At 38.9% G+C, this 16,619-nt stretch overlaps 1 protein-coding gene across 2 annotated transcripts in view; it reads left to right on the forward strand.

Moving 5' to 3' along the window:
• Window positions 1-16,619, forward strand: part of Rapgef5 (Rap guanine nucleotide exchange factor 5) — a 226,458-nt gene that overhangs the window by 24,547 nt on the left and 185,292 nt on the right. For both annotated transcript variants that reach the window (XM_013070290.3, XM_021254134.2), the window contains exon 2: window positions 15,144-15,194. In XM_013070290.3, the coding sequence (XP_012925744.2) occupies window positions 15,144-15,194 (51 nt within the window). The remainder of the gene's footprint in view (window positions 1-15,143; window positions 15,195-16,619) is intronic.

Consider the following 16,619-nt stretch of genomic DNA (forward strand, 5'->3'; position numbering starts at 1 on the left):
GGATCTTCCAATGCTGAACCAACACTGCCATCCCTATAACAAAACCACTTTCTACATCCTGCCAGATCTGACTTCCAATAGTTTGTTTTGTTAAACAAATTTCTATCTATGTTCATACTTTTTTCTTCTATTGTCTTTATCCAGTTTTAGGATTAGCACAATGTTGAGTTCCTAAAATGAGGAGAGAAGTGTTCCTTCTTTTTTCTGCTTTAATTGTTTGATATAATTTATCAGTTAAAGTGTTTATGAGCCTGCTGTTGTCATATAGGTAAGTTTTCAAGCTAGGAATATACTTTCTTTAATAGGTGCTATTCAAATTTTATATTTCCTCCAGAGTTAGTTTCATTGATTTGTCTTCCAAGGTACTTCTTAGAAGTTGTCAAATTTATTTCAAAAAAAATTTTTGTAATATGCTTTCTATATCCTTTTAAATTCTGTAAAATCTGTGGTAATGTCTCCTACATCTTGATATTGTAATTTAAAAAATGTATAATTGATATTGTGTAACAGGAAGAAAAGGTCTAAAAGAGCAGGGGAAGTGGGAGGGGTAGGGGAAAGGAAAAAAGGGAAAAGAAAAAATATGAGAAAAGGAAAAAGAATGGAAACAAAGTCTTTGCAAATAGGGAAGGGTGGAGGGGGTGAAGGGAGGGCAAGGGAAGGGGGAAAAAAAAAAGAACCAAGATACTCATGTAATGGTACAAGATCCCAATGATGAATATAACTGTATTGTATACCGAAAATGTACTAATAAACTTAATGGGGGAAAAAAAATTCACATGCTAGGAATCAAAAAAGTCAAATTATTGATAACAATTTTGGGGTGCTCACTTTTTGAGTTGTTTTCTTTCCATGTGAGATCTGACTGTTCACAGGTCAATGGCAGGAGAAAGTGATGCTAACCACTTCAGACATTGGCAACAAAGCTAAATTTCTGGGCACTGAGGTTATTAGAACAGGAACTTTGTGTCCTCTACCTGTGGAGGGCCACTTAGGAATGCAAGTGCTGTCCCATCTCTTCTTGTTCTGCTGGTTGAGCTCTCCCCACCATAGGCTCTCAGGCCCTTCTCCCTTCCTTTCACACAGTGCTCCCCTTCCTGTGTCCAAGGTCTAGTCTACTCAGAGCAGGCAGAATGGCCACGTGGCCATCGCTGAGCAGAAGGGGGAATGAGGGAGCACATCCTTCAAGCATCTTCAGTCTTGTCCTGTTGTCTCTTCTCTTCACTTAGAGGTGTATGTCATTATCCCCATCTATAAATACACTCATATTAGAGCTCGCTTAGGTTTAAATTTCTTCCTGACTGTAGACCTGTTCTTCATCTTTTACGTACAGTATAAAGAATTGCTGTTATCGTCTGTGAACTTTGCTTCATAGGGTAGAGGTGAGAAGGTGGCCGGAATTGAGATTTTTATCTTGCATTATAGGTTTTTATTCCTGGTTATAAAGGTAATATACTTAGTGTAAGAAATTTGTAAGAAAAGAAACAGTAGTCTGTCACACAAAGCCCCATTATATTAGCATTTTGCTATATTCTTTTCTATTTTAAGATAGAGTATTTTATACTCTCCAATTTTACTTTTGTTTTTCATTTTCACCAAAATATTTCCACAGTTATAAACTCTTTAACATATTTGTAATAACTGCATAATGTTTTCTCATGTTCCCAGACTAGGGTGCAGGAAGGGAGGAGCAATGGGCGTCAGGGGCAAAAAGGGAGTGTAGTGCTTTGGAATAACTGGGTTGTAAAGCCCTTTGAAGTACTACACATACCCTACCAAAAGGTCTCTTCTACAGCTCTTGCACATTGTGCTGACTGATTCCCCACTCCTCTACTCTTGGAATGTAGGCTACTTTATTGACTTCAGATCTTCCATCTGGGAACAGATTATCCACCAGTGTTAACATTCAGAAGGGTGCCTTTTAGAACATTAGAGTTGTGTTTTACTCTAGCTGAGCTGAATAATGTCAGAGAAGAAATTATTTTGTTACTGAATTTTATACAAACAGAAAGCAAGAGTACATTTGTAAATGTTCAGTATGACATTTGATTACAAGGGAAAACTCAGTTCTAAAAATAGAACCCCTTATGAAGTACCTCTCATAGTAATTATGCTTCAAGTGCAGTGAACACAAAATACATTTGATTTAAAACCATATATCAAATACATACAAATTGGGATCAGATTGTAGCTTTGCCCTTGGTGGAAACAAGTAAAGAGAGGAGTCAAAGTAGTCCAGAAAGAGTGAGCCAGAGGATTTGATAGCTCTGGTGTTGGTCCCTGTCCCCATTGTTCCTCTTGGTTCTACAATGTCCTATTTTTTGGGCCTGGTTTTGTATGACTTCTCCAACTGAGAAAATAGGAGACAATTTCACATCTAAACTCAATTAATATGTATATTGACAAGTCATCAGGAAACAGGTCAGTAGGAGAGGTTTGGAGAAGTAGTATTTTGCAATTGTCAAATAGAGGTAATTCAACACTGAGACACCTTTTTAATTCATTGTTTTCTGTTAACACCAGTAAATGTGGTTTGAGGTGGTAATGGATGCTTATCTAAATAAATAAATAAATAAGATTTACAGATTTGTTAGATGTGTTTGAGAAATGTTAGATTAAACAGATTTATTTACTATAGAGATTCTTTGACACCTGTAATATGTAATGTGCATTTCTCAGCTTTAAGGAGGGAGACTAGAATAAGCAACATCTTCAAAACTCACTTTCCTCGTATTGTAATCCTTTTTAGGAGGGTCTCTATTGATATATATAGGGGAGTTTGAATTTAGAAAAACTTGAAACAGGAACCAGTGCTTAATATCCAGCTGGAGTGGATCAGAGTGCCTCAGCCTTCACTGTGATGTGTGTCACCCGGGGCACGCATTCGAAGTCATCTTCTGCCTGGTGCCCCCTGAGAGCCTGTGTGGCTCTGCAGGAAGCACCAGGTGAGGCTGATGCTCCTGCCCACACACTGCACTTGGAGGAAGGCTGTACTGCAGGTGACTGCTGATCACTGTCACTTAGAGATGAGCTAACATGAGCCAGAGGAAGGCAATATTTGTCACTTGGCTTTCATAGCATCCCAGGAGGCTCCTTGGGAGGCCCTGGTGGACAGGAGGAGCACATCTGCAGTTGCTGATGCTCCCATGGAAGCAAGCTTCCTGGGGGAAGCCGAGGGCTGGAGTTTCCAGAAAGTCTGAGTGCCCTATGCTGAGGTATAAGGGGTGACCAGAATATGTGTTGTTTGTTTAAAGCTTTAAAATTACAGTGAAAGACACATTGCCATTAATCCACCTCAAAATATCCCTCCATGCCTCAAACACATTTATCCCATCACGCGGAAGCCATTCTGGAAGTGCTCTTTTGCATCTTTATGAGATGTGATCAAAAATACAATGAATGCTGCTGCTGAGTGCCATCCAACAGAAAGGCAGGCTCATAAAAACCTTACCATGCCCCCATACACTTTAGTCACCAGATCTGGCACTGTGTGACATCTGGGTTTTCCCCCAAGGCAAAATGACCATGAAAGGTAAACATTTTGAATCTGTTCAGGATGTGTAGACAGCCACAACAGTTCGACTAAAGACATGAACCTGCCAGATCTGCTTCAGAAAGTGGCAAGAATGATGGAATAAGTGTGTTCAAAACAAGGAAATATATTTTGTGGGGGATTAATGGCACTGTGTCTTTTATTATAATAAGTTTCTAAAGGTTATACATTCAGTGTATGTTTCAGTCACACCTCATATGCTCCAGTTGAAGGGATCCCGGTGATATTTCCTAGCACTGTAATGAAACTTTGTGCCAGAGTAGAAAGTTGCGGGGAGGAGGAAACAGTTTGATAAAATATTCTCTGGTGACTTGGAGAAAATAAAGGCTCCCTGGACAGGCCAGAAGAAATAATATGGTGAATAGACAAGAAAGAAAGTGGTTCAGTGGCAGCTGAAGAAAATCTAAACTGTGTCATTAAGTTGGGAAGGGTAAGACTATACAGATGATCTCCAACTTACTATTGTTAATCTTCACATTATTTTATACTTTATGATGGCTTCAAAGCTGTATTCATTCAGTAGAAACCGTACTTTGAATTTGGATCTATTTGTGGGCTAGCCTTTATGTGGTGCAGTCCTTTCTTGAGAGGCTGGGCAGGTGCACCAAACCTCAGCTTCCATTCGGCCAAGAACTCGTGAGGGGAAACAACCAGCTCTCCTCAGTGTGCTGTGTTGCTGAGCTAGGATGATGGATAGATAGGTGCAATGAGTGCACATTTGACTTAGTGATGAGTTTATCAGGGCATAAACCTATCATAAGTCAAGGAATATCTATAGTCAGGGCAAGAAAGTCATCAGCATAAAAGCAAAACAATACTGTTTAGCCTCCTTCCATCCTAGAGAGCAGGGTCACAAAAAGTGACCCTGTTATGATCACTTCACTTTGGAATCTGATTTCAACAAGTAGAGAAGTGATAGGGTGTCATAGCTGGAAGCATTAAAAGGAAATACAACACAAAAGGTGAATGAAATTAGTATTACTTTGTTACTGTAGTATTACTGTATTAGTGTCACTTTAGTATTACTGTTCAAATATACTAGCAAAGTAAAGGGAAGTGAAAGAGGCCAATGTGTCTATAAAGTAAACTTTTAAAGAACTTCAGATTATAAAAAGATATGTATACAAGAGGAAGGAAGGTCCTGTGACCTAGGATAAAATTTCACAAGCCCATAAGACTCAAGTGCCAGCTAACTCAGGGCTTGTGAAATAAGAACAACAAAGCTAATAATTTTATCTGTGACTAGTGCCAAAAAGAAGAAAGACACAGGCCCACTTCTTGTGGCAAAGAGTAACATGTTAACCAATGAGAGACACTATTCTTATCTGTCAAAAGGATGATCTTTTAATCCTTTATCTTGTGCAGAATTGCACAAGATAAGCAGAAACGGAGTTTTAACTTCCCTAGATGACCCTAGGGGAGCTAGAAAAATGACCTTCTATGTTAGTATTGAGTGTGCATGTGAGATTACAACACTTCTGCTAAAATTATTTGTAAAATTATGGAGGATCTGTGTTATAACCCTAGAAATATTCGAGTCAAGAATTTTATAACTTGTATAGATGATGTTGTTGTCTGCTAAGTTTAATTTTGTTCCTTTTGAATTCTAAACTAAATTATCAACTAAAAGACTTGAGAGACCCAAGGAACATACATGGTCATAACCCAGATGTATTATAGATTTAGAGTGAATTACAGGATTTCATTTATCAGCATACAGGTAAAATTTATCAAAATTGACTGTACCTAAAGTCATAAACAATGATGATGGCAAGTTGTTACCATTGACAGAAGCCCATGGAAATTCTGTACCCAGTGGAGGAAGAGCCCTGGTCCCAAGCACCTACCAACAGTTGAATAATTCCAAATTGGTTCTTCCAGACCCTGAAGTTATGAGAAATGGGGCCTAACCCTCATGGATCAAGTAGGTGGTGAATAAAATAGTCCATGTCCAAAAGATACTTGATGTGACTCCCTTAGGGAGGTTGCCAGTAGACAGATTTTCTTTCTCATGCATCCCATTCTCCCTTCTAACCAGGAGGGGCCTTGGGTGAGAGTCTTCTATCTTGGTATGCAGAGAATTCTGATAGTGTTCCATAGACCTGGCTTTGTGACAGGCACTCTGCCGCATCCTAGGGATGTTAGTGCAAAGTTATGATCCTGTGCTTTGAGAAGCTTACAGACGAGCAGTGGCGACCACATTCCTATACATACTAATAAGAAAATTTGCTGAGTGCTGCATAGTAATGATGGTTGACATGCATCATTACGTACCACCTGCTTCCCAGGCCCTATTCTTTATTCTTCACGTAATTTTAAGTTAGTGGTTCTAAAGGTGTAGTTCCAGAACCCACAGCATCAGCACCCTTCAGGAACTTACTAGAAATGCAGATATATTATGAGGCTTCACCCCAAATGCATTGAACTCAAAACTCTAGGGACCTAGCAGTTGGTTCAGTAAGTTCTCCAAGAAGTTCTGATGCATGCTGCAGTTTGAGAATCACTATTTTAAGTTGTTTATTCCTTATAGCTATGTGCAGATTTTATTTCACGCATTTCAAGAGATGGAAATAGAAGCATAAAGAAGTTAGATAACTTGTCCTAGAACACAACTTTTAAGAGGTGCAGATGGGCTTTGAGTTCAAGCAGTGTGAACCTAGAGCTCTACCCTTAGCCACCATGCAAGGATGTGTCCCAGGAGAAGATGTAAAGTACAAAGAAGGGAACTGTAAGTTTTGGAAGGTGAACAGAGCTAAAAACATTTTTAAAAGAGAATTGAACTTTTTTTTTTTTTTTTGCAAACAATGAGAATTAACTTTATGCAAAGCATTATGTTAGACACTGTGGACATGTATATGTAAGAGTGCGGTATAGGCCCTGTCTTTAAGATTCTTATGAGTTAGGGAAAATCCAAATCTAAAATACTTTGGAAGCACATAGAAGAAATTCTAATGGGAGATTTTAGGGTATGAATGCATTTTATTATAAACTAAATGAAAATTTAAATGTATGAGAGAAAGTCATTCTAGGTGGAGAATATTGTGTGGAAGATTTCAGATGTTTAAAGCAACATATTGTACTCTTGCTGGTATTTTTGTGTGTTTGGTACCGACCATCAGTCTTGTGTACTCAAGACTTATCTAGATTATGGTATATATTAGAAGTTCCAGGTTTAAAACAAACTAGGGAAAGTGCTCTTTTTTTGCATTTTGGAAGTATTTTATTGAGTTATAAGTGATGTACAAAAAGCTGTACATATTTAATGTATACAACTTATATTGTATACAACTTGATGAGTTTTGAAAGAAGACTGTGCCTTTGAAACAGTTACTGTAATCTGTGCCATGAATTCATTCATCACCTCCACAAGTTTCTTCCCATCTCTATTTTTTTGTGATAAGAATATAAGATCTCATGCAGATGAAAACAACACTGGGATTCCACTTCACCCCAGAAAGAATGGCTGCTACCAAGAAATCAACCAATAAATGCTGGGGGTGGGGGTGGGGAGAAAGGAACCCTTCTCCATTGCTGGTGGGAGTGCAGACTGGTGCAACCACTGTGGAAATCAGTGTGGAGATACCTGAAAGAGCTAGGATTGGAAGTCCCCTTTGACCCAGCTATTCCCCTGCTGGGTGTCTTCCCAAAAGAATTTAAAGAATCATACCACAGCGGTACATGTGCACCCATGTTTATAGTGGCACAGTTTGTAATAGCTAAAGCTTGGAAACAGTCCAAGTGCCCATCAACTAGAAAGTGGATAAAGAAGATGTGGGTTTTTTAATAAAATGGAGTACTACTCAGCCATAAAGAACGAGAAACTAGAGACATTTATAGCTAAGTGGATACATATTGAGGCCATCCTCTTAAGTGAAATAAATAGGACACACGTGTAAATACTGAATAGTTTCTCCAGTGTGAGAAACTGAAAGTGTAAATAAGGAATAAAATGACTAAAATAAATAATTGATAATTTGAAATAGGAAGAAAAGGTATAAAGGGGTAGGGAGAGTGGGAGGGGAAGGGGAAAGAAAAGAAGGGAAAGGAAAAAGTACAAGAAAAGGAAAAAATGGAAACTAAGTCTTTGTAAATAGGGAAGGGCGCACAGGCATTTGGGAAAAAATAAGAACCAAGATACATCATGTGCAGGTACAAGCACCCGATGATAAATGTAAACATATTGCGTACCTAAAATGTACCAATAAAAGAATTTAAGCAAGAAAAAAATATATAAGATCGCAACAAATTTTGAAGTGTGCTAGACAGTGTATTCCTAGGGCTTATCTTCTATAAGGACAATTTTGATTAGCACCTCCCACCATTTTTTGTTTTAATCTTAGGTCAAAAAGATTTTTGGCTCCAATTTCTTTTATGTAACATAAGTGAAAATGGAAATGTTCCTTAAATAGTTTTGGAGGAAATAATCTTACACTGCAGTAGTAATTTTGGTTCAACATAAGAAGAGCTCTTATTACAAACTGGCAAGTGCTAGAATATATTGCTGGGGTGATTACAAAGTTTGTCCTGCTCTGTAAGTTTCATCATTCAGAGCAGGACCTGTAAACATTTTCTGTAAAGGCCTAGAGAGAGTACTTTGGGCTTTGCACTACTTTACTCTGCCACTTTAGCAGAGAAGCGACTAGAATTGATATCTAAACAAATAACATCTGTGTTCCAATAAAACTTTCTTTACAAAAACAGTTGGCAGGTGGCTTTTGTCCATGGGCTCCTAATCTAGAGTCCCAGCTGTCTTACAGAGTGAAGGCCGTGGAATGGGCCAGGGATCCAGGAGGTCCTTTCTGGTACTGTTTGTAAGTCTTCTTTGAGTAATTGAGAAAAATAGGACTAGCATTGTAATTTCTTCTTTCACCGAAAGATTCTACATTATCACACTTAACTGCTTTGTGGCTATCAAAAATGTATGTATACCTAGGCAAGAAATATCTAAAAGACTAATACATTTTCAGTTGCCAAAGAAAGGAGGCTACTCCCAAGCTACGCTGACCTGCAATCCAAGGCCTCACACATTCTAGACAAGCGCTCTACCACTGAGTAGCACCCTTGGTCTCGGGTTAATTTCTTTTACTCATTTCTGACACATGAGTCATGTGGGAAATGAAAAAAAGGACTTTTTCCCCCATTGAAGGCCCCATACAAAATAAGTGTTTTTCACTATGATGAAATAACTGCTTTTCAAGTGAATCTTTAAGCTTTGAAGCAAATACCTAAATTGTTCAATATATAGCTGTCTGGGCACAATCTATGCCTGATCTCTTAAGGTAAGGTGGGGATTAATTGAGGCAGGGCAGAGGTGGCAGTGGAATTTGTAGATTTTGAAGTAGTAATATGCTTTATCCATTGTCTTGAGAGTCAGTGAACTCTCAAACATTGTGCGCTTGAAAAATGTCACCATTGGACAGTCAGCTCCTGCTACATGGCATAGAAACTCCTAGGCTTGCAGAGGGCATAAATCTCACTGGGATTTATGAGGCTGGTTGTGGAGAGAAGACAGAGAGCTACAAGTGGGGCCAGGGGGCATTCTGTTTGAGTGGCAGATACAGACAAGTGTTAGGAGGCTCAGGGCTTGTTTGGACTGCATGCAGCATTTGTGTGGACTGAAGAATGTGCAGGGTATAGAAGTGTGGAGAAATGCACAGGGCAGAGGTCATGGTAAAGGCTTGGGTGGAGATGAGAATGCATGTGGTTTGTTTAGCAAAAATCAGATGACCTACCTGACTAAAGCAGAGAATTTACAGAGAGAAATACTGTATCTGGAAATAATATTAGAATTTTTTTTGAACTGCGGTTGTGGGAGGAAGAAGCCCATTGCTTTTTTTAACTTTTAATTTTGAAATAATTTTATTCTTAAAATTTACAAAAATAGTACAAGAAAAGTTCTCAGAACCATCACTGAACGTCCCCAAATGTTAACATTGTTACAGAAACACATGTGTACAGTTGTCAAAACCAGCATCCATACAACTCTTAACTTAAATACAGACCTTACTTGCACTTGCCAGTTGCCTGCTAAGGTCATTGTTCTCATCCAGGATCACGTGGTCCCTGGAGTTGATCATTTCCTTTGGTCTCTTCCAATCTGAGATACTTCCCCAGTTTCTCTTGGCCTGTCATAAACTGGTCAATTTTAGCAGAGCTCAGGCCAGTTATTTTAAAGAATGTCCCTCAGTTTGGAGTGGCTGATGTTTTCTAATGAAATTCAGGTATGCATTTTGATGAAAATGTCATAAATGTATCTTTCTGAGTTCAAATGGTCATTTTGTCACCTGATAGCTGATCGTTTTTTGTCATTTTGTTAAGGTAGTCTGCTAAGCTCCACTACAAAGTGAGTGTGCTTTCTTCTGTACTTATTGAGTATTATGGGAGACACTTTGACACTGTGCAAATATCTTGTATCTCATGATACTTTCCTCCCCTCTCATTTCAGTGTCCATCAATGATTCTTGTCTGCAACATTTGTTACTGTGATGTTTCCCTAATTGTGATTTGCTGCTTTCCTCCTTTTGTTGCATTTAGTAGTTGATTGCATTTAGTAATTGGTGTTATTCTGTGAGGAAGGGCTGTCCTTTCTTCCTAACCCCTATTTGTTGCTTTATTCGGTTATTTATTTATATCAGTATGGGCTCATGGATATTTATCTTATGAGCTATAAATAAATTCTTTCGTTGTTTGGCTGCTCACAGTGTCCAATTTTGGTCAGTCTGAGCTGCTGTGGGAAGGGTCCATCTTGGAGTGCAGCTGTAACTAGGTGGGTTTGTGTTAATAAAAGTAGGGAATTCCATGACAAGTAGAGAGGTAAGCTTGTTAACCACTTTTCCTAAACCTCTAGTTACTTGATTCCTAAATTGTAAAGAGACTTTTCGTAATTCCGTTAACCATGGAAGCCCACCCTGGTAGGCAAAACTATTCTCTTATTTGAAAACACATCCTTAAAAAAAGGTACTTTCCTAAGGACATAATGAAGTCAAAATGATGAAGCTTTGAGGTTTGTTTCTGATGTACCTATCATGTCTGTTTTCCCAGAAGCTTGGGGATCTTGATAATTTATCTCTTTAGGCAGACCAGATTGTGAAATGTTTGTAAGTGTTCCCAGAACCCACTTTCCTTTCCCACTTTAGCTTTTAAGTAAGGAAACATGTTTATACTAGAATGAAGCCCTTTGATAATAGGAAGTCAAAATTAAGTTTAATTCTCCAGATGCCATTAAAAGAGTATACACTTTCAGAAGCCACGCAGGTCCTGTGCCTCAGTGGAGACGTGAAGACACTCTGGCTTAGGGCTACGTCTAGGATGGGGTATAGGGAAAACACAGGACAGGAGCAGGTTCAGGGTGGGATTTGCTGAACAGAGGCTTTTTGTTTCACACAGGCACTTGGAGGCTCAGCCTCAGATACCAGAGCTGTTGGTAAATGACTTGCATTCCCTTCCTTTGGCAGGCAGGATGTGTACTGGAGGTGAGGATTAAGGGATGCTCCCAGCCCCACAGCTGAAGTGGAGGAGGAGAGGAGCAAATTTTCTTTCTCGGGCATTTATTTTTACAGTTTTACTTAAACCCAGCTGCACGGCCTCACTCCTAGAGGTTCTTGTGCAGTGTGACTGGGGTGGGACCTTTTGGCCTGTGTTACTTGTTTCTCTTCAGTTTCCCAGGCTCTGTTTACATCCAGGGTTGAAAACTACTGGACCTAGCAGGTCCTACTTGTGGTTTCTTAATGAAGTTAGATGTACTTGTTTGTCATATTGCTCTTAAATCATCATGTTCTATGTTAAAATATACATGTATGGAGCAGCAGCTGAAGACAGGTGCAGGCTGTACACTGGGCAAATTTTTAAACCTCTTTGAGTCTGGTTTAGTCATCTGCAAAATAAAATTACTGATAACACCTACCTCACAGTTTTTCAAGGATAAGTGATAACAATGCATAAAAAATACTTAGTATAGTCTCTGGCACATAGCAGAAACTTAGTTACTATTATTTACTAACATGTAGCATGTTGAAATAGAAGGTGACTTTGGAATCAAGTCACTTTTGTCTTGGTCCTCTCTCTAACTTTCAGGTCCTGGGACTTTTTTATTAAAACACTTCATTTCTCTGAACCTCTGGCCACTTGTCTGTAAACATAGGGATAGATGGGTGCAATTACTAACATGGAGAGGTGCTTAAGACAAGGAGTTGCTCGATAAGCCTTTCTGTCACCTACCTTCCTTTCATTCTACTTTCGTAATGTGTCTCAGGGAAATGGATATTGTATAATTTCCAGTACATTGTTGACTTTGGTGTGGCCGTGTTATGTTGACATGTTATTACAAATGCTCTTGGTGGCTGTGGCGGATTGTGGGAATGTCCCTTGGATCCCTAAGGAAATGGTTGTGAGTCCAGATTGCAACCAGAGTTCACACAGAGTTTGGTTCCTTGCCCTTCTACCTCCGCAGCTGGCTCTGCTTGCCGATTTTCATAACACTGAACTCATGATCACCTTGTAATTCTCAGGCCTACAAACTGGCTGGGATTCTGTCCTTTTAATCTTGATCAATCTTTGGTGGAGATGTAAGTTTATCCTGGGGCTTCAAAAGGACCCACAGTCTTAGAAATCTGCTACACATCCTAATAGATCACCGCATTTACTGTTTTATTCTGTAATCTCTTAACATATGTGCCCACCAGTTACTTATGAAGCTTTTCAGATTCCTAAGATTGTAAGACATTCAGGTATACTTATTCTACCATTTCATCTTCATATTCTACTTGATCACCCAGAATGGGAGAAGGGACAGTGGCTGAAGGTGACAAAAAGTTGTATCATGAAACAAATTCTCGCATTATTGATAAGCCTGGCATTGTTGGTTCATGTTAGTAGCAGGGTATGTTACACTTCAGTAGCAGTTGGAATGATTAAGTCTTTCTCCCTTATTTTTCCCGCTTCTTAGTAACATAAGTAACTAAGGGTAATAATAAGGCAGCTCCTTTAAGAGCTGGTGAAACATGTGCCTTACGTCCGTTATGTCCTTCAGCAAAATATTTTTAGCAACTCTGGAATGAGTTCCATGGTTGGTTCAGACCTAGCTTCATGGACTATTATAGTTTAATTTTAAGGGACACCCAACTTAAAAAAAAAAGGTAATATATGGTTGCTAATCAATTCTCCTTTTGAGTTATGCCACTAATTTTTCTGGAAGTTCATTTGTGAATATTAAAGGATTGCTGTCTTTTAATGTGTAAAATATGAGGTTTGCCTGGAATCATTTGGAGAATCATTTTTCATAGTTCACTAAAATGGACAGGAAAAAAATGTTTGAATTAAAATCTGTTTCCACTCGTGTTGTTAGTATTCTTCTCTTTGGGATGTATATATCTTCCATGAAAGAAACAATGCATCCACATTAAGTAGTTCTGAGCAGTTGAAAATAAAGAGAAAAAAGGAATTATCGCCTTGTCTGTGGATTGTTGTCGTGAGATACTATGGTGAGCCTTTCAGGAGAGGACGCCTGGCTTTGATAGACCAGCCGTCTGACATTATTGGGCAAATTGGTAAGACCATCAGGGGGAAGAAATAATTTATGGGTTTAAAGTAAATTCTGTGTTTTGTAATAAAGGAGTTCTGTAAATTAGGGGTGATTTCTTGGTCTTGTGTCTGTTTCTGGAAGTTCCCACAGTGCCTGACCAGGAGCTCAGTGAGTGCTTCATAAACATAAAATGAGTAGAAAGCAAATTGCTACAGGAGTGGTGAGACACAGCCTTGGACTCCTGAGAGGGGAAAACCAGGGTGTTCAGTGATGGGCTGAAAACAGCTGAATGATAGTATGTGAAGGAAAGAATGTTAACGGGAGGGGAGGGTGCATTTTTCTAGGGTGTCCTTGTGGTGCTCTTGCAGGTAAATGCTGGACAGCAACCCTGGAGGTAGTTTAGAGCAGCAGTCTTGGTCCTTGGTGCTCCTCTTCTGAAATTAAATAACAGTTCTTTCCCAGTACTTGTTAAAAATGAGATGCTGGATGGGATAATCCCTGTTATTTTTTTTCCTTAAATCTATGGTCCTTGCTATTTTTGGTCAATACTCAAAGTGGTCTCTACAGAAGTACAGAGTTAGGAGAGTTGTTTTAAGTTGAACAGGTCAGTACTTTACTGAGATCCACAAAGAGCTCTGTGGCTTCCTCTGAGCTGAGGGACACGTTTGAGAACTGCTATTCTAAAGTGTTAATGAAAAGCGCATCCCCCTGGGGCCAGTGAAGAGAGGGCTTCATGGAGTCTGACAACAAATCCAGGAATTGTGTCCCATAAAAGACAGTTCTTACTATTTTGCTCTCGCCCATTCCCTGGGGGCTAGTAGCTTATCTAACAGTGTTATCTATTCATTGCTTTATCTACTCACTTTACCAGTCTTTTGAAACAAGCCTTCCAAGGGGGAAGTTTCTGCTAAGTGGGACTGTGTGAGTGTAACACTAGTGTGCAGATAGTAGATTTAGGGTGGCAGAGGAGAGAAAGACAAGTAGTTTGTTTTCTTTTGTGAAAATGCCTCTGCCCAGTTTCTTAGAATTTGTTTCTATCTAATAGCTTTCTCTTGAACTAGATCATGTGAAGTATTTACTTTTGGGGGAGGCTGTTGTTTGTTTTAGTGGATTTAGTGGATTTTGGCATTTAGATCAGTAATAAAGATTGTTGATTCTAGTCTACCATATTGATTTTTAAAACTCTTCCTGTTAGGGGAAAAATAATTTATTATGATGATCGATCTTCATATTATCAGCCTAGTGCATATGCAAGTTTTAAGTTGCTCAGTATTTCAATAAGGGAATGTATTAAATAAATCAATAGAAAAATAAATATCTCTATACAGGGTTGTGCACGACATGCTGTGAAAGCAAAGCAATAGAAGGTACCAGCACTCACTGAAGGAATGTATGGATTCCTTCAGGTGAATGCACACATGGAAAAATGGCCGCAATACAGGGCATTTAGGGACTGCCACAAGAATAACAGCAAAATCAGTAGCTCCAAACAGTAACAAACCTTTGTGGTAGGAACTTCACCCAGGAGGTGACTCCACAAATGTGGGCTCTGAGTGGCATTCAGGGAAGTGTCAAGGAAGATAAGGGTTTGAGCATGGGGAATGGTGTGACCCAAGGCAAGGATATGAGTGACAGACTCTTCTAATGAATAGATCTTGCTCAGTTGGAGAAGCCTAGTAGGAAGCTGGAGAGAGAATACTACAAGTTGAGGTAGATAGCGGCGCCTTAATGCCTGAGTAAGAGTGGTGAAAGTGGCAAAGGAAAGGAGAAATGGAATCTAAATCATGTTAAGAATAAAGTTTCAAGCACCAAATCCCAGTCTTTGCATTGTGGTTTTTCATTGGTTGCGCTCTCTAGGTTGCGAGCTGTTCAGATGGAATCCCCTGTCCTGCCGCATGAATGTCGACCAGATAGTTGCGCTCAATGAGGAGGAGGCTAATGTGTACAGCCCATGGCATGAGAGTCAAACTCGGTTTTCAGCATGAGCACTTTGGGGCCTGCTACTGATGCCTGTGTTTGCTCTTAGGGACAAAGGTTTCTGATTGATTCTAATTTCCTTTTTTTTTTTAATAGACTCTGTCAAGAAGAATTTCCAATCCATACCTTGAACATACTTCTTCCCAGGTATGATTCATTCTCATTCTCTCTCATATATATATATATTTTTTTTGTCTGTCTCTAACAAATCCTGGCGCAGAATTCTCAAGCTATAGTTGTTCCCTCTGCTCCTGACCTTATGGGGCTTCATAGGAATGCTCCAATGTCACCTACCAGGGATGACACAACCAAGATGTTTGGGATGTTTTGATCATTGTGTCATCATTCAAGATGTTCATGAGATATGAAAAAATAGATATTTTCTCATTTTCCACGTCCTTTACATGAGTATGTTGTCAGTATGGCAGAGTAAATATGTAATACTTTATTCAGTTTTCCTTATTGATAGAAACACCATATTTTACAAATAGCAGATAGCTTACACTGAAAACTTTGTGTAAGAGGAGATGTATATTTATAGTTGTCTATTAGAGAATTGTCCCGTGTGCTCACTGATGAGAACACATGAGCGTCTACATTGGATTGGAGTAAAAAAATCAATCAACAGACATTTATGTTCTTTAGCATAGCAGGAGACTGAGATTTCTGAAGGCAAGGACATTCTTATGATGTTCCCCACTGTATCCCCAGCATCTGGAAAAGATCTAGCATGTGGCAACTGCTCATCAAATGCCTCTTGAATGACTGAGTGATCGTGAAGGATTTTAGGACTAGCCAGGTGCCAGCTGCCTCACACCTCTTTCCTTGTAATACTTTGTCATCTCTGGCTTGTTCAACCTTTGATTAAAAAAAAAAAGATTTTTAAAAAATAACTTTATTATCAAACACACACACATACAAAAATTAAAACCATTCAAAGAAGAACAATGCAAGGGGAAAAAAACTACAATAATATTCAAATACAGTAGAACTCAACCAAAACAAAACTGAAAAGCACTTAAACATTTTTCCATATAACTTAAAAAAGCATCTCAAGGACCAGCAGGACACCAGAGGATGTGATTTGTTTCAGAAAGATCCCCAAAACCAACATTGAACAAATAGTGGTCTGGAAAAAAATTCCAGTTAGTTAGCAGACTACACATGAGCCAAACTTCTCCCTAATTTAAATTTGATACAGTCATATGACACGCAATGGAAACACAATCTGAGAAATATGTTATTAGGCAATTTCATTTGTGTATATCCTTGATCACACTTTCAGTTTCTCACACTAGAGAAACTATTTGGTATTTACACGTGTGTCCTATTTATTTCACTTAAGAGGATGGCCTCAATATGCATCCATTTAGCTATAAATGTCTCTAGTTTCTCATTCTTTATGCCTGAGTAGTACTCCATTTCATTAAAAAAATCACATCTTCTTTATCCAGTTTCCAGTTGATGGGCACTTGGACTGTTTCCAAGCTTTAGCTATTACAAACTGTGTCTCTATAAACATAGGTGGACATATACCGCTGTGGTATGATTCTTTTAATTCTTTTGGGAAAA

The sequence above is a fragment of the Heterocephalus glaber genome, unplaced genomic scaffold, assembly GCF_053883595.1.
Source record: "Heterocephalus glaber isolate CG9 unplaced genomic scaffold, H.glaber_assembly_v1.0 deba00000676, whole genome shotgun sequence".
In the NCBI taxonomy this organism is placed as follows: Eukaryota; Metazoa; Chordata; class Mammalia; order Rodentia; family Bathyergidae; genus Heterocephalus; species Heterocephalus glaber.